The sequence below is a fragment of the Gavialis gangeticus genome, unplaced genomic scaffold (genome assembly GCF_001723915.1).
Source record: "Gavialis gangeticus isolate Ggan-Ray unplaced genomic scaffold, GavGan_comp1, whole genome shotgun sequence".
In the NCBI taxonomy this organism is placed as follows: domain Eukaryota; kingdom Metazoa; phylum Chordata; order Crocodylia; family Gavialidae; genus Gavialis; species Gavialis gangeticus.
In genome coordinates, this window is record NW_017729025.1 from 143,067,800 (window position 1) to 143,091,876 (window position 24,077).

Below are 24,077 nucleotides of genomic sequence, written 5' to 3' on the forward strand. Positions count from 1 at the left end.
GATGAACATGAGCCTGCAATGTGATGCTGCGGCTAGTAAAGCAACCAAAACGCTGGCTTGCATCCATAGATGCTTCTCAGGTAAATCCCAGGATGTCATTCTCCCATTGTACTCGGCCTTGATGAAACTGCAGCTGGAATACTGCATTCAGTTTTGGGCTCCACAATTCAAAAAGGATGTGGAGAAGGTTGAGAGAGTTCAGAGGAGAGCCACGCACATGATCAGAGGTCAGGAAAACAGACCTTACAATGACAGGCTGAGAGCCATGGGGCTCTTTAGCCTGGAAAAACTCAGGCTCAGGGGTGATCTGATGGCCACCTATAAGTTTATCAAGGTTGCTCACCAGTATCTGGGGGAATGATTGTTCACCAGAGCGCCCCAAGGGATGACAAGGTCGAATGGTCATAAACTACTACAAGACTGTTTCAGGCTGGACATAATGAAGAATTTCTTTACTGTCTGAGCCCCAAGGTCTGGAACAGGTGGTTCCAGCACCTACTTTGAATGCCTTCAAGAAAAATTTGGATGTTTATCTTGCTGGGATCCTATGACCCCAGCTGACTTCCTGCCCCTGGGGCAGGGGGCTGGACTTGTTGCTCTTCCAAGGTCCCTTCCAGCCCGAATGTCTATGAAATCTACCTCACCACTGACCTTATCTCTCTGGCTGCTACTACAGCCAAGGTCTCTATGATCCCCCTGTCCATCACCTTTCACTTTCTGCTCCTGCCCCAGGGAGTGGGAGAGAAGGGTAGGAGCTACACACGTATGTTGCAGGGGAGGTGTGACCCAGGGGCCTATGGCTCACATTAGTGTGGTCCCTACTGGTGCAGTTTCCACCGGATGCAGCCCCCTGGTCTCTTAGAAGCTGGACAGCTCTGCTTTTTTTTTTGCAGGCCATAAGGTGAAAGGTACCATGATTCATGAAAGGATCCCAGGGTTTCTTGCAACCGTTCCAGAAACTAGAAGAACTAGTTCTGTGTGGAGGTGCCAATAGGCCATAAATCAGAAAGAAGCTACAATTATTGTCTCACTCACTTCAATCATTTGGACAGGAAGATCAAAGGAAAGAAAAGAAAATACTTTTATTATACATAGTAGAGATCTCCCAAACCTTCATTGGTGGTCTCTTATAGTTTCCTAGGGTTTCATGGTTAAGTGGGGCCATGAAGCATTTAGCTCAGCAGAGCTCAACCACAGCAAGCAAACTATCCTTGTTTTTTCATTTGTTACCTCTGGGATAACAGAGGAGGGAAATGCTATAGTAACAGGGATTGTGCAGATTAAAACCCCTAGGACAACACACTTTGGTTTGACTCTCACATTGCTGAGTTCTTGAATGCCTTCAGCAAGCCTTTGCCTCTGACAGGACATGATCCTTGAGGCACTGTGGGGAAAATGTGCAGCCTTTCATGGCTCAGATAAAGCAGAGCATATAAAAATGAAACAGTCTTTGAGGACTGACTAGTTTTTAAACTTATTTTCTCATCAATTTTGGCAATGGAGTCATTCCAAAAATAGCATCACTAAAGCTCTTTCTCAGGTAGGATTCAGTGGGAGTCTTGCTGCTCTCATCTCATCCACTCTGCTAGACAGAGTGACCTGTAATCAGAGAAAGCCACATTTGAGGAGTTTCATGTTCATTGCTCTACAGTGTGTTTGTTGTTGGCTTTAACGGTAAAATGGATAGGGGATTAAAGGGACTAAACTTGGTAACGTAAGACCTCTGATTTAGATTTTGTAAAGCAACAGTTGTGAAAAGCCTCATACCTTATTGCAAGCCTAGCCCATCCAGGAATTACATGGAAGTCAATTTTGCAGCACTTCACAAAAGGCAGAAGGAAGAGACCTCAGGCCCCACTACTCCAAAATCACAGGGCTGCACCACTTGAGCTAAAGGAGAATCATTCAGCTATTATGGCAGTAAAGGTCCATGACACATGCTTTAACTTAGTTGAATAGAACTGGTAAATAATTTTCTGACAAAATGGGATTTCATTAAAAATGTCAATATGTCAATTAAAATACCATATTTTCTTGCATAAATATGCAACTTTCCCCCAAAAAATCAGGCTTCCAAATTGGGTTGTGTGTATTAAGCAGGAAAACTGATTCTGACTGGGATTGGAAGTCCTGGGGTTTGAGTCTTGCTCTACAATGCAGCAGCTATGTTATTACTGTTTAGGCAACTAAGGGTAATACTGAGGACTTAATGGATCCTCATTCCTCAGTCTACAGGTGTTAAGGATCATCTCTGATTTTAATAGCTTTGATGTTCCACTAAACAAGCTAACCTTTTTGGGGGCATTTTTTTCTGTCCACTAGCTTCTCCTGTTCTATTTCACTGTGTCTTTAGCTCTTTTGCTTAGGCTCTCTAGGCATTTAGCACAGACTCCTTAGCTCTTTTCAGAATCATAGATCCACCCAGGGAGACAAGTCTTCAGCAGTATCTAGGTATTCAGCTTTAGTTTTGTAGGAAAGGGAAGATAAATCAGCTGAAGATTAGATACTGTCTGTGTTCTATGCAGCTGTAACTCTGGAAATGTCTTCATTCTCATTCTTCTTTATTCTGCCCTTCAAAAACAAGGCATTACATTTGGGGGGGGTGTTGTATGTGAAAAAAGGAAGGGAAGAAAAAAAACCTCACAGTTTTATCAGGGTTTCAACAACTTCTGATAGCTGCCTGCCTGGTTTCCAGGGTACAGATCTGGGCCAGCCCTGCCATGCAGATGACATTAGAACTGGGAAATCTAGGGCTTCTAGATTCACAGTACTGCTGACTCTTCCAGTCTGGGCAGCCAGCTGCTCCCTGAAGTCTGGCACTCTTCTGGTCACCAGTCCTGTGGCAGACTACATGTCAAGACTGCCCCAGGACCACAGATTCTTGAAGTCCAGCCCTGGCTGAAACTCATAAGACTCTTCTCTATTTCATGGGTACCCACTCTTGAAATGGAGCAGGAAATCTGAACTTTCTGGCCATGAAGGGACTGGAATGACAGGCAAGTAATATTCCATTATATATGCACCGCTGTTAATACTCACAATTTTGTCACAAGCCGTGTGATATTTGGTGTTTATTCTTAAACAGTTCAGCTCCTGGAGTCCGGTGATTATGGGAGAATGTGAGCATTCTCTCTAAAAAACTAGATGAATTCTAGCCCCCCTTGGTTGTAGAGAAAAGCTTAAAAACTTGACCTCTAAAAGCTCAAAAACACAAGTTAGGTAAAAGGAATTTAAAGTCAGTGTTGTAAAATCTTTGCTGATTAGTAAACTGTTTTCATCATGATAGTGAGTCTGACTTGTGATTTTTGACTATTTGGGGTTAGCACTCTACATGTGATGCTCTGCAGAGCTAATGCATGTTGGCCAGAACCATTCTGTGATATGCCAAATAAAGACAATAGTCTAAAATCAACAAAATGTTAGTGAACAGGAACCAGACCTCTTGCATCAAAACCAGCTATTCTCTTCTGAGCTGAGCGATGTTTCAGAGATGCTGTTTCAGGAAAGATGTGCAAGCGCTCTATAGCTCTGGTGTATTAGCCCAGCTAGTACAAAAGGCCTCCAGGCACTGATGAATTGTGCTGCCTGCATCTGTTTCTAGCTTTCCTCTCTTTGCTGTATTGTCTTCATTTACACACATTCTTTCCCACCCTGTGCTTTTTCCTCTTCCTTCCCCTACTATCTATCTGTGTTCTCTATGTCTGTCTGTATTAACCCCTACAATAGTCTGTTTCTTTACCTACTCCGTCTCCAAAAGCATGTACACCATCTCTACTCTTGAATTGCAGTGTGAAGGCAAACATATGGCATCAGGTGATCATGGGATCCAGCTGCAATCGATCTATCCCAAAGAAATGCTAATGTGTTGCCAGGCTGAAAATATCTCGGAAGAAGTGGCATCCACAATAGAGTTGACAAAACTGCATCTGGATTCTATGCATCATTCCCCTTCATGATCACAAGAAACACCGAGACCAGCTGAGCTGCATAAGCCTTATAAACTACCACCTCAACAACACAGTCAAAGGGACCGGTACTATTTCAGCCCAATCTATGCCCCCTACACCACCTTCATGTTCTTCACTGAATTTGAATATTAAGGACTACGATTAAATCTGTGCCTCTGTGTTAAGGCCTAGCAAACTGCATGCCTTCCTTTTCATTGTGTTAGTCTGGTGGTTTTGTCAGTGGCTTGTGGAGGCTGTATATGCTCCTTCTCTGACAGATCGTGATTGTAAGGGCATTCATTTTCAAAACCACGAATTGCAATGAACAAAAAGAAAAGTTGGAGGGTGAGAGGAGGAAGAGGGGGAGAAGGGGAGGAGGAGACCCACTGCTCCAGATATGTACTAAAAGTGGTTTGACACTCTCAAGGTCGTATATCAGTCATGCAGACCATCTATAGAGGACTGCACTGATATTGCATGCAGGATGGAAAGTGGCATTTATATAAATCCTACTGTGTGAAGCACACATTTGGGGAGCCAAAGCAATAGCTTACATTTCAATGGTTATTTATCATAAAGACCAAATTACCCAAAAACTTTGTGGCAGTCCAGCACCCTTACAAAAAAAAGAAGAAGAAGACGAGGAAGAGCTAGTCAGGTTACTGTTAAGAGATCACACAACACCTAAGGGCATAAAGAAAACTATATGCAAGAATAGGCAACAATTCTATCTTGCAAAATTGTCACTGTCAAGAACAGAGAGACTTTTTTGTATGTGTCAGTTCTAAAAATCTTTCTTCCTTTTCCTTATTCTCTTTCATAATTGAGAGATTTCTGCTATAATCCCTGATTAACACAATAATTTAATATTTTTAATCGGTGTCCTGCCTTTAACCATGCCCAGTTCTAGGTGATCAGAAGACATTTCTACAGAAAACATGTATTTAAGGCCTTGTACAGACATTCAGTTTCTCCTGGGGGAGTTGCTACTCTCATAGAAGAAATCATGAGTATACAGATGTCAAGGCTTTTTCTCCCCAAGTAAAAATGGCCACTCCAAGAGAAAAATAGCCTGGGAACAACCAGAATTAAATCATGCTCAGGAGAATTTCTCCTGGGAGAGGAAATGTCCGTATGTGCCACAGCTTCTCTCAGAAGAGAACATAGTCCTCCAGATTCCATGTCCGCCCCCCCCGCCGGAGATGGTATGTTGCTCACTGGTCTCTGCTGCTCCAGCAGGGAATAGAACACTCCCCGCTCACAATCCATGCACTGTGCTGCAGAGAGACACAGGCAGACCATTGGAAGTCTGGATCAGCCAATCAGGGCTACCCTATGCACTACTGCCATTTGTCACCAGGCAGACTAAGGGAGCCTGCAGAGCATGCTGCAATGTGTGTACAGTATCAGCATTGCAAGCTCTTCACTGTTCAGGGCCTCAGAATTCAAAGTCTATACATGTAACTGGGTATGTTTCTCTACCAGGAGAACAAACCTGGGAGAATTCTCCCAGATTACTTGAATGTGCTTATTCAGTCTAAAATATCAGTCAGATGTATTCAATTTGCCAACTTTTCAGGGCCAGGACTGCTATTGGCTATGCATATGTATGCAGCCTAGCACAACAACATCTCTATCTTATGTAGGGCCCCTAGTGTTACTGTAATGAAAAAAAATAGAAGGTATGAAATGCTTTATTACGGTGAAAGTACAATACAGCCAAAAATGAAAGTATACAAGACTTGTCACAACAGACTGATAGTCTATCTAGTTTAGCCCACCTGATGATAGCTACTACAGAGGGAAGGGATAAAAGTCCCATAGGACGTGTCTACGTGTTGCCCTATGGCAATGTAGCAATTCACAGCACCACTGTATGGCACACTGTGGTGACATATCAATCATGTGTCTACACGTGATCGCTAGCTACATCACCATAGCAGCACACTCCCCAGTTATAGAATGCCACTATGGTGACGTAGCGGTGAAATCTCCCCGTGCTCTGTACACATGGTGCAGTAATCACCCATACTGTGCTGTGCTTTAGTACTTCCAAAGGAAGTATTAAAGCATGGCGCTGTAGCAACATTGCCATATGAAGACATGTAGACACGCCCATAATGCATTTAGCTGTGCCTAACTATATCTTGAAGAAAAGGTGTCCTTCCCACTAAATTACTGTAATTTAGCATTAAATCCTGACCTTCCCCTTCCAGATTCCAGATATACATAAGGATCAGATTCACTATCCAAATGTTCTCATATTAAAAACAAATGAACTAGATGCAACTTACTTCTTACTTTTTCCAAGTCTATAACCATTCTCAGCTTTGTTTGCACAACATACCAGCATCAGGTTTACTGAAGACCCAATCGGCAGTTCAACAATGGCAGTGGGAATCTTTCTATTCACTTCACAGGGGTTGTGCCTGGTCATGAGAAAATAAGAATGCATGGAAAACTACTGACAAGGGCTAAGATCTTCAAAAGTGACAAGCAATTTTGATTGCCTCAGTTTCTGCTGTTCAGCCTGAGATTCTGTGATTAAGCTAGATTTTTTGATGGCAAATGCTCACTGCTTTATGGAAAAGCAAGGTGCCAAAGTTGTATATTTACAGTATCTCAAATTGGGCACCCAAAACTAAAGGTATCCAAAATTACTGGTCACTCATAAAAATACAGTGCAACAAATTCAGAACAGTGCCCCCACCCAATGTGAGACCCTGTAAGAAGCAGTGCTTGACCCCAAATGCTTACCTCTGTTGCTTTCCACACAGGCTTCTTGTGTATGAGGAGCTATTGTTTTTGTTCAACAACACACCCCATAGCTTTTAGCGTACATGACATATTAAAATGCAGGTAAATTTCACACGTTGTTGGAGGTTTGTCGCACAGTCAAGCTACATACAGTAAATGCTATCACAGCTTTCACAGCTGTTTACTTTGTCACAGAGCATCCACACCATTGTCTGAATAACAACAAGAACTCAGCACACAAACCAAATTTGATGACTCAAAAGCCACACAGAAAAGTCAGCCTTTCTCATTAGTTTTGAGAGCTCTAAATTTAGGATCATACCTCACTGCATATTTCAGGTGTCTTATAAATAAGGTTTGTTCTCACCTGCTTCACATACACACGTTTCCTCTTAGAAAAAATAAATAAAACCAAGGGTTTGCTTTTTCTAATGTAGCTGGAGGCTAGACATCACTCACCTCTTTTTCTACATTTGTAACAGTTCATTTTCCCCTATGCCTGTGCCATGGAAGTTAGGGCAGGAATAAAAGTATTTATTCCTGTTCTCAAGGCACTGCTATCCACTGCTGCGATGGGATGTAGGTTTGGGAATGGATTCAGGCAAGTTCCGTGTATCTCCTATTACTCTATGTACTAGACTGTACTGTAGTCACCCATAAGCAAGCAACATTCCAATAAGCTGCATCATCCTAGTAGTCACATACCATGGATGTACAATTCTTCTCTTTCTCTCTCCTTTGTCTGAAGCAGGGGTGGGCAAAATATTGCCCATGGGCCAGATCTGGCCTGTCAGGCTATTCCATCCAGCCCGTGGGGGCCCTAAAAAATTTAGAAAATTAATATTTATCTGCTCTTGGTTGCCTGTCAAAGATGACAAGAGCCAGGGGCACTAGGATCCAGGGGAAGCCAGCAGCAGGACCTAGCCCAGCCCCGCCCCTGGTATTTTTCTGGTTCCAAGGTGGCAAAACCCCTTACTGACAGGAGTACTTCTGGGAGCAAGGAGAGGGGCTTCTGGTGGCAAAAGTCAGGGGTTAGGGGGTGGGACTTCTGGTCACAAGATGGTGATCAGGGAGCGGGGCATGTGTCAAGGGACAGAACTACCCATGTGGCCCTTGACAGCTTGCCAAAACTCAGTAAGCGGCCCTCCACCTGAAATAATTGCCTACCCCTGTTATAGAGGTATTAACGCACAATCAATTGCTTACAAACCAATCTAGAGTCCATATAGTCTTTGTCCTCATCTAGGTCACTTCCGTGCACAAACATAAAGTCCAAGTCACAGTTTCACCCAGTGATGCCCAATCTTTCTGATGCACAGGCCAGGTGATGGTGTGGGATTGGTCCAAAGACCAGATCCGGTCCATGGCACAATCCAGCACATGAGGCTGGAGCCCAGTCTGGCACACAAAGACAGCCAGTGTGTGGCCTCAAATGCCACGTTGGGCCCTGCACCCACAGCCCTGGCTCTATGCAGAGGGCCATGTCATCTGGCCTGCAGGGCTTGGAAATTTGGCATCAGGGGAGCAGTGGGAGTGTTAATTGCCACTTCTCACCTGCTGCCAAATTTCCAGGCTTGTGGGAATCCCTGAGCCAGATGACATGGCTCTGTGAGCCAGATCCAATCTGCAAGCCAGAGGATGAGCACCACTAGTTTAACCCCAAAAAGTAAAAATTAGGTCCAGGGATTTTCTGTACTTGTTAGGGCATGATACTTCTTCACAGAACTCTATAACAAAATTCTGTGAACTTGGTGGTTTCAGGGGTTCATGTAGATATTCTCACCTTAGGCAACCCAACATCTCTGAGTTCTGAGTTTTAATGGATCCAGAAACAAAACATGAGATTCAGAGCCATGCCATTTCACCTGGCTGTTTGTCATATGCAGCCATTAGCAAGCAATCACTGTGTCTGATCTTTTATGAAAAACCAGAAAAAAGCAGTTTTAAACCATAGGAAACCTCAGCAGAGTGAGTTTGTTCAAGGCCATGCTGAGCTTTTAAGGCTTTGAGTTTTTCCCAGAAGATTCTGTCTCAATCTAGTCAGAAACTCCATTCCCTCACCCAAGGCTGCCCCTCTCTTTCCTTAGCAGGAGTAAACACCTAGTGGTGAGTAAGAGGAGGGGAATGTGTAACTCTCTCAGCATATCCAGTACCACACTGAATGTAGCCATTGGTTTATCATTGCTCAGTTATCAGCCACTAGCAGTGGGTAGTACCTGAGGCCTCAGAGAAAGGCACCAGAAACCCCTTAACAGCTCAACGAATAATAGAATATTAGGGTTAAAAGGGTCCTCAGGAGGGCATCTTGTCCAGCTCCCTTGCTCAAGGTAGGATCATCCTTGACTAATCTATTCCCGTCAAGTGTCTGTCTTGCCTGCTCTTAATAGAACCTCAAGTGTGCAGTTGTGGAATAGATTGCCCCAGAGCTGTTTTTTTCCCCCCAGTCCCATCAATTATTGGTTGGTTTCTGGCCTGAAGCATGAGAGTACGCATCTTTCCCAGCTGATTGCATTGGACAGGACTAACTAGATTATGTTTTAATAGTCCTGGTATCATCTAAAAATATACAGATGTTATGAAGGACATTATATGCAGAAAAATCCCATATAACATTTTAAAGAGAAAAAACATCCCCAATTCCCCCTTCCCTTATACCTCTTCCTCCAAAGGACCAGAACCAACCAGATCTATATGTCTGGCAGAAGAAGTCACAACCCCATCTGGGATGTGTCAATGCTGTGATAAGAATTGCCCAAAAAGCAGGAAGAGGCAGGCGCTAGAGAGACATGTGAAATGTTTCTCTCCATCCTCCCCCACCCACTTTGCTGTAACTGCAGTACACCCAGCAGCAGCCACTCCAGAGAGCTAGCAACATATCATGAGACCCAGATTCATGCCCCTTACGTGTCAGTGCATTTAATTGCCATTAAATCATGGGGCTCAGCTAGTCCTAGCAGAAACAGATACAGAAAACTGATTGACAGTTCTTTTGCTTGGGAATCTAAAAGGTCAAATCCAGTACCTGACTTCTTGACCATAGACAGTCTCTGAAGGACCCTGGGCTAGTGCACTACATGCCTGAGAGCTACCATGTTTAACACAGAATCATAGAAAATTAGGGTTGGAAGGGATCTCAGGAGGTCATCTCATCTAACCCGCTGCTCCAAGCAGGACCATCCCCAACCAAATCATCCCAGACAATGCTGTGTCTAGCCAGGCCTTAAAAACCTCCAAGGATGGAGATTCCACCACCCCCCTGAGTAACCTGTTCCAGTGCTTTACTACTGTCATGAGGAAGTCTTTCCTAATATGCAACCTAAACTTCCCTTCCTGCAACTTGAGACCATTGCTTCTTGTTCTGTCATTTAACACCACTGAGAACAGTCCAGCTCCATCCTCTTTCAAACCTCACTTCAGGTAGTTGCAGGCTGCTATTAAATCCCCATGCAGTCTTCTGCAGACTAAATAAGCCTAGTACCCTCAGCCTCTCCTCAAAAGTCATGTGCCCCATCCCCAAATCATTTTGTTTACCCTCTGCTAGACTCTCTCCAGTTTGTCTACATTCTTTCTATAGTGGGGGGCCCAAAACTGGACACATTACTCTAGATTGGTCTCACCAGTGCTGAGTAGAGGGGAATAGTCACTTCCCTTGATGTGCTGGCAGCACTCCTACTAATGCAGCCCAGAACGCTGTTAGCCTTCTTTGCAACAAGAGCACACTGCTGGGTCATATTCAGCTTATTGTTCACTGTAACCCCCTGGTCCTTTTCTGCAAAGCTGTTGCTTAGCCAGTCGGTCCCCAGCCTGTACCAGTGCATGGGATTCTTCCATCCTAAGTGCAGGACTTTGCACTTGTCTTTATTGAACCTCATTTCTTTTGGTCCAATCTTCCAATTTTGTCAAGGTGTCTCTGAATCCTAGCCATACCCTCCTGCATTTCTAATACTCCCCCCAGCTTAGTGTAATGAACAAACTTGCTAAGGGTACACTCCATCCTATCTTCTGTATCATTCATGAGGATATTGAAGTGGACTGACCCCTGAGACACTCCACTTGATATTGGCTGTCAACTAGACATAGAGCCATTGATTACTACCCTTTCAGCCCAATGATCCAGACAGTTTTCTATCCACCTTACTTTCCATTCATCAAACCCATACTTCTTTAGCCTTCTTGCAAGAATATTGTGGGAGACCATATCAAAAGCCTTGCTAAAGTCAAGTTATATCATTTTCACTGTTCTCCCCAATTCCACAGAGCTAGTCATCTCATCACAGAAGGTTTCTCAGGCATGACTTGCCCTTAATGAATCTATACTGACTGTTCCTAGCACCTTCTCCTCCTCCAAGTGCTTAGAAATGGATACCTTGAAAACATGTAACCTCCAGCTATACATTTTGTTTAGGCACTCAAAGGATCTGCTTCCCATTAATTTTTTTTTATGTCAACACTGAATTTGGAAATAACTTAAATATGTTTTCCACAGTTGAAAATATGTGTTTTCACATACTCTTTCACATCTGACTACTACTTTCAAATTAAGCATTCCAAGGTATCTCATGTGTGGGGTATTATAATTTTGGCATTGCATAATCATCATACCTATTAAGTACTAAAGGACTAGAGGACTAATCATTCAGAACAGGAGGCTCTGTTTATTCATAAACATATTACTTTGTTATATCTTAGCCAGTGACAAAAAGTAGAGCAGCCTGGCAGCTGAAATATTGTGTTCACTGAAGGGAGCTGGTGAATTGATTGCCTTAATGACAGTTCATTGCAATGACAACAAAAAGAAAGAAAGAAAATTGTCAGGCTGATTGCAACTGGCCAGCATGCTCCACAAACAAAGACTTGGCTGGAATAGTAGGTCAGGCTCTTATATAACTCCCATCTACAAGAGGAAGACTGGGATTATTTTCTGTACAGATAGGACCTCCTCTTTAATAAATACTATGGGCACTTTTACACATGCTCCAGGGTTGGGAGGGGTGGCACTTTAATTAGAGCAGCTCCAAGAGCCGCTCTAATTAAAGTGCTGCCATGTCTCCTGTATCAGCATCCCTGTGCTTAAAAATGGCAGTGGAGGAGCTTGACTTTCAACAAGCTTTAGTTTAAATGCCATTGCCATTTTTAAGTGTGAGGACACTGATACCTAAGACTTAGGAGTGTAGGCAATTCATAGGGGGAGCACATGCCCCCCCTGAGATTGGCCACCATTGGAGCTGCTGCCTTCTGCCCACGGTCACCCCCACCTTGCTGTCGATGCAGCTGCAGGCGGACCCTGCTTGCTGCCCACTGCCTGCTGCTCACCACTCACCACACCTCCCATCCCTCCCACCACCAACACTGCCAGCAGTAGCTGTGGGCGGTCCCTGATTGCCGCTTACCACCATGGTGTCCACCCAGTCATGGAAGACACCAGTCGTTCATGCTTAGGAGGCTGCAGCAGATCCTATTAATCAAGTCTGCTCTGACACACTGGAATTCCAGCACATTGGAGCAGCCTCAGAGCTTGTGTATAAGTGCTCTATGTGCTAAGAAACTTCAGAGCCTTTACCATTTTTAATAAAGTTTTCATAGCCACTGAGAGTGCTTTTCAACAAGTTCTTTGTTTTCACTTGGCTTTACAGCCACGGCCAGCTATTTAGAGATGTATCTACCTGTATTTGTCCCATTGACTTCAATTTCCCATGAGATTGGATTGGGGACTTCTCTTGTGTCAGAAAAGACAGGTGTGTTTTGAGTGCCTGGCAGAATGAGGGCCCACAGCATAAACACAAATTTCAATAACAAGTTTAACAAGCCTCAAAGCTCCTGAAGTTTTAGTTTAATCTTTTTTTCTTTCATCCCAAACTCTTCCAGGTGTTACAAGAGGTTTGCTAGTATAACAAAAGTTTATAGGATTCTCTGGGCCAAGTAACAACTGCAGCGTGGTCAATGGGTGGTTTCAAGACAAAAACAAATGGAGACAAAGCTTAGTTAATTTTGCACAGTGCTATCCACAACGAATTGTGCCTAAGAGGGGCACAAGTGTACGTGCTGAGACATTTTCTGCACAGTTAATTAATCAACTACACAGTAAAATTCTGGTGTAGACACACCCAGGGTGATGTGTTTAGTGACCCATTCAACCATTGAAAAAACTAGCTAGACTAGGCCCCAGGGAGTGCCCAGGGCCACAATAAAATTCCCAGTTGTCCCTATCCTGTGCGAGGTACCAGTTAAGCCAAGAACAGACAGACCTTGGCAGCTTCTTTTTCATTTAGTCAGCAAAAATATTTTCAGGGGCTCCTGGGAACTGAAACTATAAGGTTTCACATAATTTTAGGAAGAAGAATACAGTAATTTATCCAAGTCAGTGGCATTGTGAGTCAAGTCCCATGATCCTCCTGGCTTGAAAAGTGCTGGTCAAATCACTAAGGCTCAGAAGCCATCTGAAATAGGAATACTTACCTGATGCAAGGCCAAACCAGTCATATCATCACGGCTGCCCTGGAAATCTCATGAGACTAATTTGTTCTTATGAGATTTACAGCATTTCCTGCTCATTGTCGTTCTGAAAAAGAGCAATGCCTGTTTTTTCATGGATCTTCAGCATTTCCTCTTCAAGTTCCAAGAGAAACATAACCTTTATTCCTTTAGCCACAACACGGCCAGCAGGCCCATGATTTGTTCCTTTCTCTAATACGCACTGATTATATCTGTATCTCTTCTCCACGCTGGTAAGGACAAGAGGAGGGGAAGGGAGTCCTGGACTGTGCCTAAGGCCCTTCTTTTGAGGATTAGATGGGCTGCTTTTCAGCCCAACTCTGTGTTAGCTTTATAAGACAAGACGAGTTAAAACTTAATGAACTCATATTTTTGTCACTAAAGCTCTGACTCATAATGCATAAAGCCAGCAGATATGATGAGTAAGGGAGTGTCATTTGTTCAGCTGCTTATCACATTTCTAATGCTTAGACCAGATGTAGTTCAGAAACAAAAACAAAAACTTCCTAGTTTGTATCCTACGATTCCACAATCTTCCATTTCAGGGGAGGCATCTACCATCCATGGGTCTGGGATATGCATATGTAGTTGCCCTAAAAACATTTCTATCCATGAGCTAGAGAAAAAGAAACTAGGGGAGAAGTTTCCCTAAGCATCTTCCAATTCTTTCCTCCCTTGTAGCTTGAGTCAGGATCATAAAATAATCCTGAGTAGTACTGGAAGAGAAAAGTGTTGGCTCAGGGCAGCCAGCTCCTCAGCAGATTGGCCAAGCTGTTGTGCATCCCCATCTCACACTGCTGATTGACTGAGAGGGTTGGGTAGCCCTCTCAGCTAATCAGTGGTGAGGGGGTGACAGAGGGGGGCAGCCACCATCTTGGCTGCTCCCCTTCACACCAGTGGCCTCACCCCCCACCCCCAACAAGGGCCATGACAACCTCTGCCTCCTACTGGGGAGCCAGCATTTTATTTTCAGTAAGGTGTTTTTTTTCTTTAATGTTTTTTGCATACAATGTCCAATTTCAGTTTCTGCAAAATCCATGGCACTGTAAATTGAGTAGGTCCCTAATTACGAATGATGTGTATTGTAGATCACTGTTGTCTAGAAACTGGACCCTGAAGTTACCAAACTTCACTGGCAAAAAGTTGCTGTTGCTACTGAGTCCTTTCCTTGCCTGTGGAGCTGGAGTTGCATCACTATATTATTATCATCACCACCAACATCATCATTATTATTACTACAATCATCACCATATCAGGCCACAACTGAAATTTCACCACATTGCATTAGGTGCCATACAAACATATCCTAAGTTTTTGGCCCTACCCAGACAGTTTACAATTTAGATAGACAAGACTCACAAAGAGCAGTAGGAAAAACACGAACACAGGGACCATCTACATGAGACACTATGGCACAGTAGCAACAAGCTACTACACTGTAGCTCATTGCTACCATGCAGTAGCATCACCGGGCACTAACTGTGGTGATGATAGTGTGCAGTAGTAAAAAGCTACTGCAGAGTAGCTCATTGCTACAGTGCAGTAGTGCTGGCCAAAAACTGAGAGGCAATGGTACTGCACAGTAACACCAAGTACTGCACAGTCATTTAGTAGCTGCATAAATATTTGACCAAATCTTCAGATTCGGCTGAATCAAATCAGGGACAGTGTTCTGAATCAATTAATTGAATCACTGTCCCCGATTCAAGCCAAATCTGAATTGAATAGGACCTACTTTGCACACCCCTAGTAAGTATCCTGTTTCCAGAAGAGTATTAACCTCATTCTTAGCCTGTCTCTAAATAGCCTTGTTAAACCAATTTGCACAAGAATTCTGTATCTGCCACAATCAACAATCATGGAGGAATATTATTTCCCTCTCCAGAATGTAGAGATTTTGAATTATTTACGTTGTAAACCAGATTTCTCTGTCAAAGTCTCCTCTCTTCCCTTAATCCCCTCCCCACATCCCTGCCCTGCAGTTTAGGATAATCTGAAATGTTATTGTTTTAAGTTTTAAAATGAAGGAAGAAATGACTGCCGCAGTATCTCCAGTGTCAGCAGAAATCATTCACATGTGCCAAGTGTCAAAGCAGATGAAAGAACTCTGATCACTTCCTGACATTTTAACTAGGTACTTGCTTTAATTATAGAAAATTTTAGCTGCTGTTGTATAACTCAATGGCACATGACATAATCTGACAAAATTCCCACTCTTTTGCCCAAGCCTTTTCAGAGCCAATGAAATAAAGATATATATAAATATCAGAAGTAAATCTCAGAAAAAGAACCCATGGGCCAGATAATTATTTATGAATAAAAGCCTGTGATCTGATTTTCAAAAGTGCTAAGCACTTATAGCTCCTCTTGGTTTCAGTGGGATTTATAGAAGTTCACCACCTCTAAAATTAAAGTAGCTGTAGTGTCTGATCTTCTGTTAACCTTTATGGTAGATTAGGAAAATGTGGGTTTCCCTACTTCTTTGACTGTATTGAATATAGTCACTTTCAAACAGTATTGGTTGTATTTAGGGACATGGGATATTGCTTACAGCTTGGTAAACAGGGCTCATAGACAATGGTTAATTAATATATAGGGCAGTTTAAAGGAAAAGGGGGGGGAATTCTTTCCTTATTTGTACCATTTTTGGCACCAGCTGTTTATTTGCCAGCTGCTCAGTGAATGTGTCTACACATGCGCATTTCCTGTGCAGTAACCAAAATTACTGTGCAGCACAGGCATGCATCTACATGTGCATGCCCATATTACGTAGTAAATAGGGTGACTTACACCAGCTTGAGTGTAAATTTGTTACCTGCATCATGCAAGTATAAAATTTACATCCAATTAGTTACTGCACATGTAGATGCCTTACAGCCTGGTAACGCAGCTAACTTTAGTCCCAAGTCAGTCCACATACAACATTAATGTGCTTTAACACTTGCAAGCGTAGATGCCAGCCTATTTCCACTTACTATGCAGTAAATTTAAGCCAGCATAAATGCACGTGTAGACACGCCCAGTTATAAGCATCTAAACATCTCTTTTGGAACAGGTGCAGGTGATATGGATGAAGGTCTGATCCTCATTTACATCAAGGCCTATTTAGACCTCTCTTGAAAAGTAAAGGGGACCAGACGATATACAGTATACTTACCGTAGTTGATAATCAGGCCCTCATATTTAGGACCTATCTTCCCAAATGTTTTTTTCATATACAAATCCTATCACATATATCAAGATTAACCAACCAGGGCCAAATGCCCTGCAGGCCAGAGTAGCAGGGGCCATATGTCTACAGGTCACAAAATGACAGGCCACTGCTCCCCATCCCCCCGCCCCCCAGCCAGTCTCCCCCATTGCACCATGCATCTTCACCTTCTCCCACCACCGCAGCATGTAAGTGCAGCCCCTCCCTCCACACTGCTGTATCGGGTGCCCATGAGGGCACTCCCTGGTGTGGGGGCAGGCAGCAAAAGCTGGAAGAAGGAGGGGGAGCTTAGAGACCTGTTTTATTATTGGAGCCTAGAGACTCTGCCAAATTGATATGGGAAGTGATGGCCCAGCAGGAGCCCAGAGGCTGCAACTTAACCCCTTGTGAGCTAGAAGCAGACTGCAAGCCACCAACTGAACAGCCCTGACCTACACACAAGTGTAATACCACAAAAAAGTGAAGTGCATGATGTGGGGTAGGGGGGGTGGCTTTTGAAAAACAGCCCCTTAGAATTCAGTTGGCTTTTGAAGTAACTGACTGGCAACAGGATTAGCTCGAGGACAGTCTTTCTTAGAAACCGAAGAGAGGAGCAAGTATTTTGCTGTCCAATGGGAAGCGGTGGGGTTATTTTGGTCAGTGTATTACTGGGAGGGGGCTGGGGGGGTGGGGTTGGTAGTTCCTGCAATAAAGCTAATTCAAATTTAACAAAGCATGTGCTTAAGACAGAGATGGACAATATGGCAGATCTGGCCCATGCCAGACTCCATTTCCCAGAACCCCTGCCTGTATCACTTTGTCCGGTTTCCACGGAGACCCCAGTAGCTGTGGTGCTGTAACAGCATGGGGCCAGGGTTTCCATGGAGACCGGCCCCAGCAGTGCTGGCAGGGTGCATGGCTGGATGGGGAGCTGCTTCAGGACTAGGAGCGGGGTCCAGAGCAGCATGCGGGCAGCAGATCACAGCTCTGACCTGGCTCTGGACCACGATGTCACTAGTGCAAGATCCCAGCCCTAGTCCCAGAGCAGCTCCCTGCCCAGCCATACAACCCCTGCCAACAGTGCTGAGCCTGGTCTCCATGGAAATTCTGGCCCCATGATGTTACAGTGCCGTTGCTACTGAGGTCTCCATGGAAACTGGTCTTAGCAACACAGGCAGGGGCTGCTGGGAAATGGAGTCCGCCATGGGCTGGACTTTTGCCCACCCCTGGCTTAAGCCCATCCTATGTGTTTTGCCAAAGACTTAAGCATCCGCTTAACTTTCATCACTTGATTGAATCTGGACCCAAGCACTACTGATTCCATCAGGAAGCAGTAGACACAGCCATTTGCAGACACTACTAGCAAGAGACATGATTGCTGTGGTGGTGTCTCCCAGTAAAACAACAAGTATATGTCATGGTTGTGGATTTAAACACTTGTCAGAGTTGGTTGTTTCCTCTCTTTAATACAGCTCAGCATCTCTTCTAATGACTCTCACTGTGCAAGAAGGTCAGGCTGAGGGTTGTCCTATGCAGAAAACACTACCTTTGGGAGTTCCACCTGCACATCGAGGAGAATTGCACTTTAAGTCTGCATGAAGGGCTTCCTTCATGAATCCCTAAGGGAAACAATTTTATTCTAATAAAAATGTATGCAATGCAGTTCCTGTCTGTGGTTCAAAAATGTGTGTTTGTGCTGCCGGCGATCCGGACATGTCAGCATTCCCTTCAGAAGCTTTTATTCTCATGGGCCTGTGCCTCTGGGGTAGAAATTTGCTCCAGGCTGAAACACAGCAGACAGAATCTAAGCCTGGTGTGAATAATTTCCCAGTTCCTCTGTTTGTTGTTTTAATCCTCTCCAAGCTGGAGGGATGTGCAACTATATTTATACCTGTAAGTATTAACAATATTGCACACCAGCTGACTTGTGGAGTGCACTCAGAATGCCTTATTTTCTGGGGAGGATTTGGATGCCAGTGAAAGCCAACAAATGCATGCTCAAAACTGCATGCAGCAACTGTACTGTCTTAGCTGAGATCTCAAAACATAATGAAAATATCAGTGAATGACAGCTCAAAACTCATTCTTTCACTCATTTGACAGATACAGATACTGAGGACCAGATATTCATCTTAGCCAGGAGGACACCTTGTATTTCAGCAGAAGCCGAAGGAGATACCAACAGTTCTAATACCTACTTCTTTTCTTCTGCTCTTCCCCACACCAACAATGGTCCCGGTAGTTATTGATTTAAAATGATACATTAGGGCATTTAGTACACAGGATCTGGGAGCAATATGTGTGGACCATAGAAGGCACTTTCAATTCTTGTAGACTTAAATGGAATATTAGATGACATGGGTAGGAAAATAGGACTAAATGAAAGGGCAGATGTTCTTTTGGTTAAGGACTGGAATTCAGAAGGAGCTATGGTCTGTTCTTAGCTCTGCCACAGACTACATGTTATTGGTTAAATTTCTTATCCTCTCTGTGCCTCAATCCCCTATCTGTAAAATGGGGATATTGCTACTTCTACTGTCTTTCTGTCTCTAGTCTGTTTAGGCTATAAGTTCATTGGGCACAGTGACCATCGCTTGTTATGTGTCTGTTTGTACAATAGTTGGAGCAATAGAGACCTGCTCTCAGAAGGGGGACTGTAATCCAACTAGCACATGTTGATAATATGCCCATTCTTTGGTTCAGAATCAGAGGGTGCATCTACACATGCACTTTACTACAGAATAGACTAATTTGCTGCACAGTAAAGTGTAACTGTCTACACATACAGTGGTATTTGGTCACAGTAAACTAATTAATTTTGCTATAAGATAGTACTGTCTTACAGCAGAATAAATAACTGCAATTAAATGCAAGTGTAGACTCTGACACAGTTTACTTCCAGTTGGCCCAGGCAGCAGAGACCCAGACTCCTGCCTGCCACCTAACCATACAGTTCTATATTTTCAGCAAACTCGTGCCCCAGCCAGCCATTCCACTGTCTGACACTGCTACCTAGAGCCCAGGACTGACTCCCCCATGCCCCCTGCCAGCCCAGGCCTGCTGCATCCCAATCAAATTGCTCTGGAGTTTATTCCTTTGCATTAATTGCAAATGTAGATGCACCCACTTTTAATGCCTGTTACTCTAGGCCAGATTTTGCTCTTATTTAGAGTAGAGTCAAAGTAGTGGAGCCCCACCAAAAGCTAGCTTATCCCTTACTCCTCTGGAAGCAGTTAATTTTCTTCTCTAGGGGCACTCTACATGTACAGCCCATACTGTGCTATACACGCAGCTCAAAATTATTTTTAGCAGCTACTTCACCATAGTGGCGTGCTATACTGGGGGAGCATGCCACTATGGCAAAGTAGCTGCTGGTCACATGTAGATGCCCATGGACGCTGCGTCACTGTAGCACATTGCTGCAGCAATATAGCATCATGTGTAGATGCACCCTATACAAAGAAGCACGTTGAAAGATGTGCCTGACTTTTGCTTTTGACTTTGTTTACTAACAGTGAAAGTCGAGCACAATTGTTTTCTAGTTACACACATGGAAAATACAGAGCAAAAACTCTCCAATTGCCTTAGTAGCATGAAGCAGGTCAGGTCTTATTTTCAATAGGCATATTCCTTGGGCAGCTTTCTTTTAGGTTATTGCGTTGTAATTGCAGAAGAAACTAACCTTTTTAACTCTTATGTTGATTATAATGCTTGCTAAAAGTAATAAAAGGACTTTACAGTGTGTTGCTCTTTTTTCAATAGTGCCTCCACTGATCCACTGCTTTTAGCCCAGAATGGAAAAGTATTCTGTCTCTTGCTTTGTCAAGGTGTGATTATATATAAGTAGCATGAACTTGAAGATGACAAACCTTGAGAGTGGAATTGAAAAAGGCCTTTCCATTACTGGACAGCCTTGATGTGCAACAGATAATTAGATGCATGCAAATTTGGGGAGAAGAGGCTGTTTGAGTTTAGGATTTGTTTATTAATTACTAGATTAAAATGTTGACTAGGCATCAGGCGGAGAAAAAGAACTTACCCAGGACTGCAGATTTTGCGTCTATTTCTCCATTCAGTTACCTTGTTGTAAATGAGGAGTATCCTCTTTGAGACAGTGCTAAGGCTAAGGAAAGTGAGGACTGAAGTAGAAAACAAGTGCTTAAATCCCTAGTGGTCTTGGGGGCTGTTACCCCCTTCATTGTGACAACAACAACTGCAAAATAAGACCAGGGCTTTGAAAAGAGTAATAGTTCTCAAGTGCATTCTTGCATTTTGATAGGAATCTAGTTAAAGGATCAGGAGGTAAATGACTGCTGTTCCATTGAAGCCTCCCTCTGAGGAGCTGGTCCTAAATACCATTCTCTTAGCTTTGAGGAAGGCTTATAACAGGGGGGCTAAGGACTTCAATAATGAAGAGCATTCCTATAGAAGGTGCTGACATTCCTCTATGTTTTGCTGACTCTGGTGAGACGGTGTAATGCTCTAACACAAATGAAAACAAATACAAAATTGCTTTGCAATGTTAAATAATTCCCTCTATTACAGCCCTCCAGAGGCCATCATTACAATATCAGTAATTGCCAGCTGTTAGTTGGTCTGCAATACTACTGTTTCCCCTATACCTGGAACAGGAAATAGGCATTAAACATCAGGCGAGAGACTGTAGTAACTGTTAGCAACTGCTGACTTTTTAATGGTAACAGTTCTATAACTTGTACTGTAGAACAAGTGAATTCGGAGATTGAATCGGTCTTTTCTAGCTCTAGCCTCCCCCAGCCCTGAGGACCAGACATCTGTACTGGGTGGTGTTCAGACTTCCCTTCAAGTACCATGAAAGTCCAGGGGACTCAAAAGAGTGCCTAGATATAAGCATGTGCTGAATTGATATCCTGTATCAGAATGGACTTAAGTATGGGTTAAAAAATGTACTGTATTAGAGCCTGACTGGCTATCTTCATAGCCAAAGTTTAACACCTTAAATCCAGAGGCTTAAGGCATTGCAACTGCTAACATTTTCACCTACCACATCTCTTCACAGCTTCCCCTGTGTGCTTCAGGATCAGGTCCCCTATGGCAAATGTATCATTTTAACATTTCTCTTGTGTTTTTCTTCCCGCAGTATGTGGCATTTGCCTCCCTCTTCTTCATTCTGGTCTCCATCACCACTTTTTGCCTCGAGACCCATGAGAGATTTAACCCCATCGTGAACAAGACAGAAACCGAATTCATTGGAAACGACACCCAGATCCGACACTACAGGGAAGCAGAAACTGAGGCCTTTCTGACCTACATTGAAGGTGTCTGTGTGGTGTGGTTTACATTTGAGTTCCTAATGAGAGTGACGTTCTGCCCAAACAAGGTGGAATTTATCAAAAACTCTTTGAACATCATTGACTTTGTGGCCATTCTGCCTTTCTATTTGGAGGTTGGACTAAGTGGCCTGTCTTCCAAAGCTGCTAAGGATGTCTTGGGCTTCCTACGAGTAGTCCGTTTCGTGCGAATTCTGCGAATTTTCAAGCTGACTCGCCATTTCGTGGGGTTGCGGGTCCTGGGACATACCCTCCGTGCCAGCACAAATGAATTCTTGCTGCTCATCATATTTTTGGCATTGGGCGTCTTAATCTTTGCCACGATGATCTACTATGCTGAGAGAATAGGTGCTAAACCCAATGATCCTAGTGCCAGTGAACACACACACTTTAAAAATATCCCCATCGGCTTCTGGTGGGCTGTTGTCACCATGACTACCCTGGGCTACGGAGACATGTATCCTCAGACTTGGTCAGGCATGCTGGTGGGGGCTCTCTGTGCTCTTGCAGGCGTGCTGACCATTGCCATGCCTGTCCCCGTCATTGTGAACAATTTTGGAATGTATTACTCCTTAGCTATGGCTAAGCAGAAGCTACCAAAGAAAAAAAAGAAGCATATCCCGAGGCCACCCCAGCTGGGATCCCCCAATTATTGTAAATCTGTCGTAAACTCTCCACACCACAGTACTCAGAGCGACACATGCCCACTGGCCCAAGAAGAAATTTTAGAAATTAACAGAGCAGGTAGGAAACCTCTTAGAGGAATGTCCATCTGACCTTTAACCTCCACCCCTTGTAGAGATTTAAGATTCAGTCAGACTGCTTTCTTAGAGCAATGGGTAGCACATTTATCCATTATAGTCCCACCACCACACATTGAATAATATGTGTGAAGTCTAGGTTGCAGGGACAAATGATACAGGGGAGGCTGATCAGCAAAATTAAGGATGACAGCATGCTCTAAGGAGCCAAAACTTTGGTTCTGGTTAAGGGTATATAGATTTCAAGATTATTTTGAAGAGGAATTGCATTTAGTAGAAGAATTTTTAGTCTTCTGCAGCTGTGTTGCTGGACTGCATAATGCATCACAGAGGCTCCTCAGATCTGAATGCTTCCTAGTGGAGTAGGAGCCAAGTATGCAGCAATTACTGAGATGTTTGACAAATCAGATTGGGGGGGAAAAAAACTAGATGTTTTTTCATTTGTTCCCAGCTGTGACCTTTCAGCTGTTTTGGATTGGCAGATATTGTTCATCTGATTAAAGAAACTGGGTACCCAGTAAGTTGAAGGGACAATTACAGCAACATACATATTCACAAGGCAATCCCGTCTCCTTCAGATGATTAACTGCCAAGTAGAATGATAGCTCAATTTTTTGACACTAGCGCAAAATGATTCAGAAGGAGACAAGTCTAGATGTAAGGATGTTTATTCCATAGCATGCAAACCAACCCATTTTATAATGTTCCACAAGAGTTTAGCATTTAGAGTCATGAGGAGTTTTGAACTACAGCAGCTAAGACAAATATGCTGTTCTTGAAAGTGTGGGTTGATGCTCTCTCAACCCCTAGCAGTAAAGGTTGGCTAAAAAAGTAATAGAACTGGTCATTATTGGCAGATTTTGTACTAAATAGCAATGAGTGCTAATGCCACGATAGGGTATTCTTTTTTTTTTAATTACATCAGTTCACATCAGCAACAGGCAAAGAACCCAACCAGAGTAAAAGTAATTTCATACTATTTCCACTGGGGGAAGAGGAGGTAGAAGAATACTAGTCACCATGGAATATATTATAATATCCCTTGGCTAGTGGTTAATTATGGGAATATCTCAGTTTTATGAGAATCCTCATACAGCACAAAGTTATGGGACTCCAATCTGATTATTTCAACCCTATAATCTACCTCTACCCACGGAATATCGCCATTTATTCTATGGAGATGGTGATTTCAAAGTAAATAATCACACTGAAAACAATACTGTAACCATTTGGCAGAGGTTCCAACAACATCCCTCTGTGAGCAAGGTTTTTTTCCAGCTTATTATAAAATAGTCCTATGTGTTATATTAGGTAGAACAGGTGACCAAACAAGTGATTCTTACTAACCTTTAGTCACAAGCGACGTTTTGAAAGAGGTAGTTTGTATCTATGATGGTCTTGTGCTGTTCTCATTTCTTACTTTGAAGAAAATTCTAATCGTCACTCCCGGTGAGTGAGATATTCTCTCTCCATCTCATAGCCATCCATGTTGATGTCATTGAAAGAAACACAAAGGAAGCAAGGTTTTCCTTTGTGTCTGACTTCACCAATACCAGCACTAATTTCTGAGAGGTGAGAGGCAATGGAAATGTCCTTTTTTTTTCTTTTGTGCAACTATCTA

At 43.3% G+C, this 24,077-nt stretch overlaps 1 protein-coding gene across 1 annotated transcript in view; it reads left to right on the top strand.

Annotated features, from left to right (window-relative positions):
* The window catches only part of KCNC1 (potassium voltage-gated channel subfamily C member 1), a 193,226-nt gene extending 170,726 nt beyond the window's left edge, over window positions 1–22,500 (top strand). The window contains exon 2 of the mRNA XM_019519979.1: window positions 21,506–22,500. Within this exon, the coding sequence (XP_019375524.1) occupies window positions 21,506–22,471 (966 nt within the window). The 3' untranslated portion in view covers window positions 22,472–22,500. The remainder of the gene's footprint in view (window positions 1–21,505) is intronic.
* The last annotated feature ends 1,577 nt before the right edge of the window (window positions 22,501–24,077 follow it).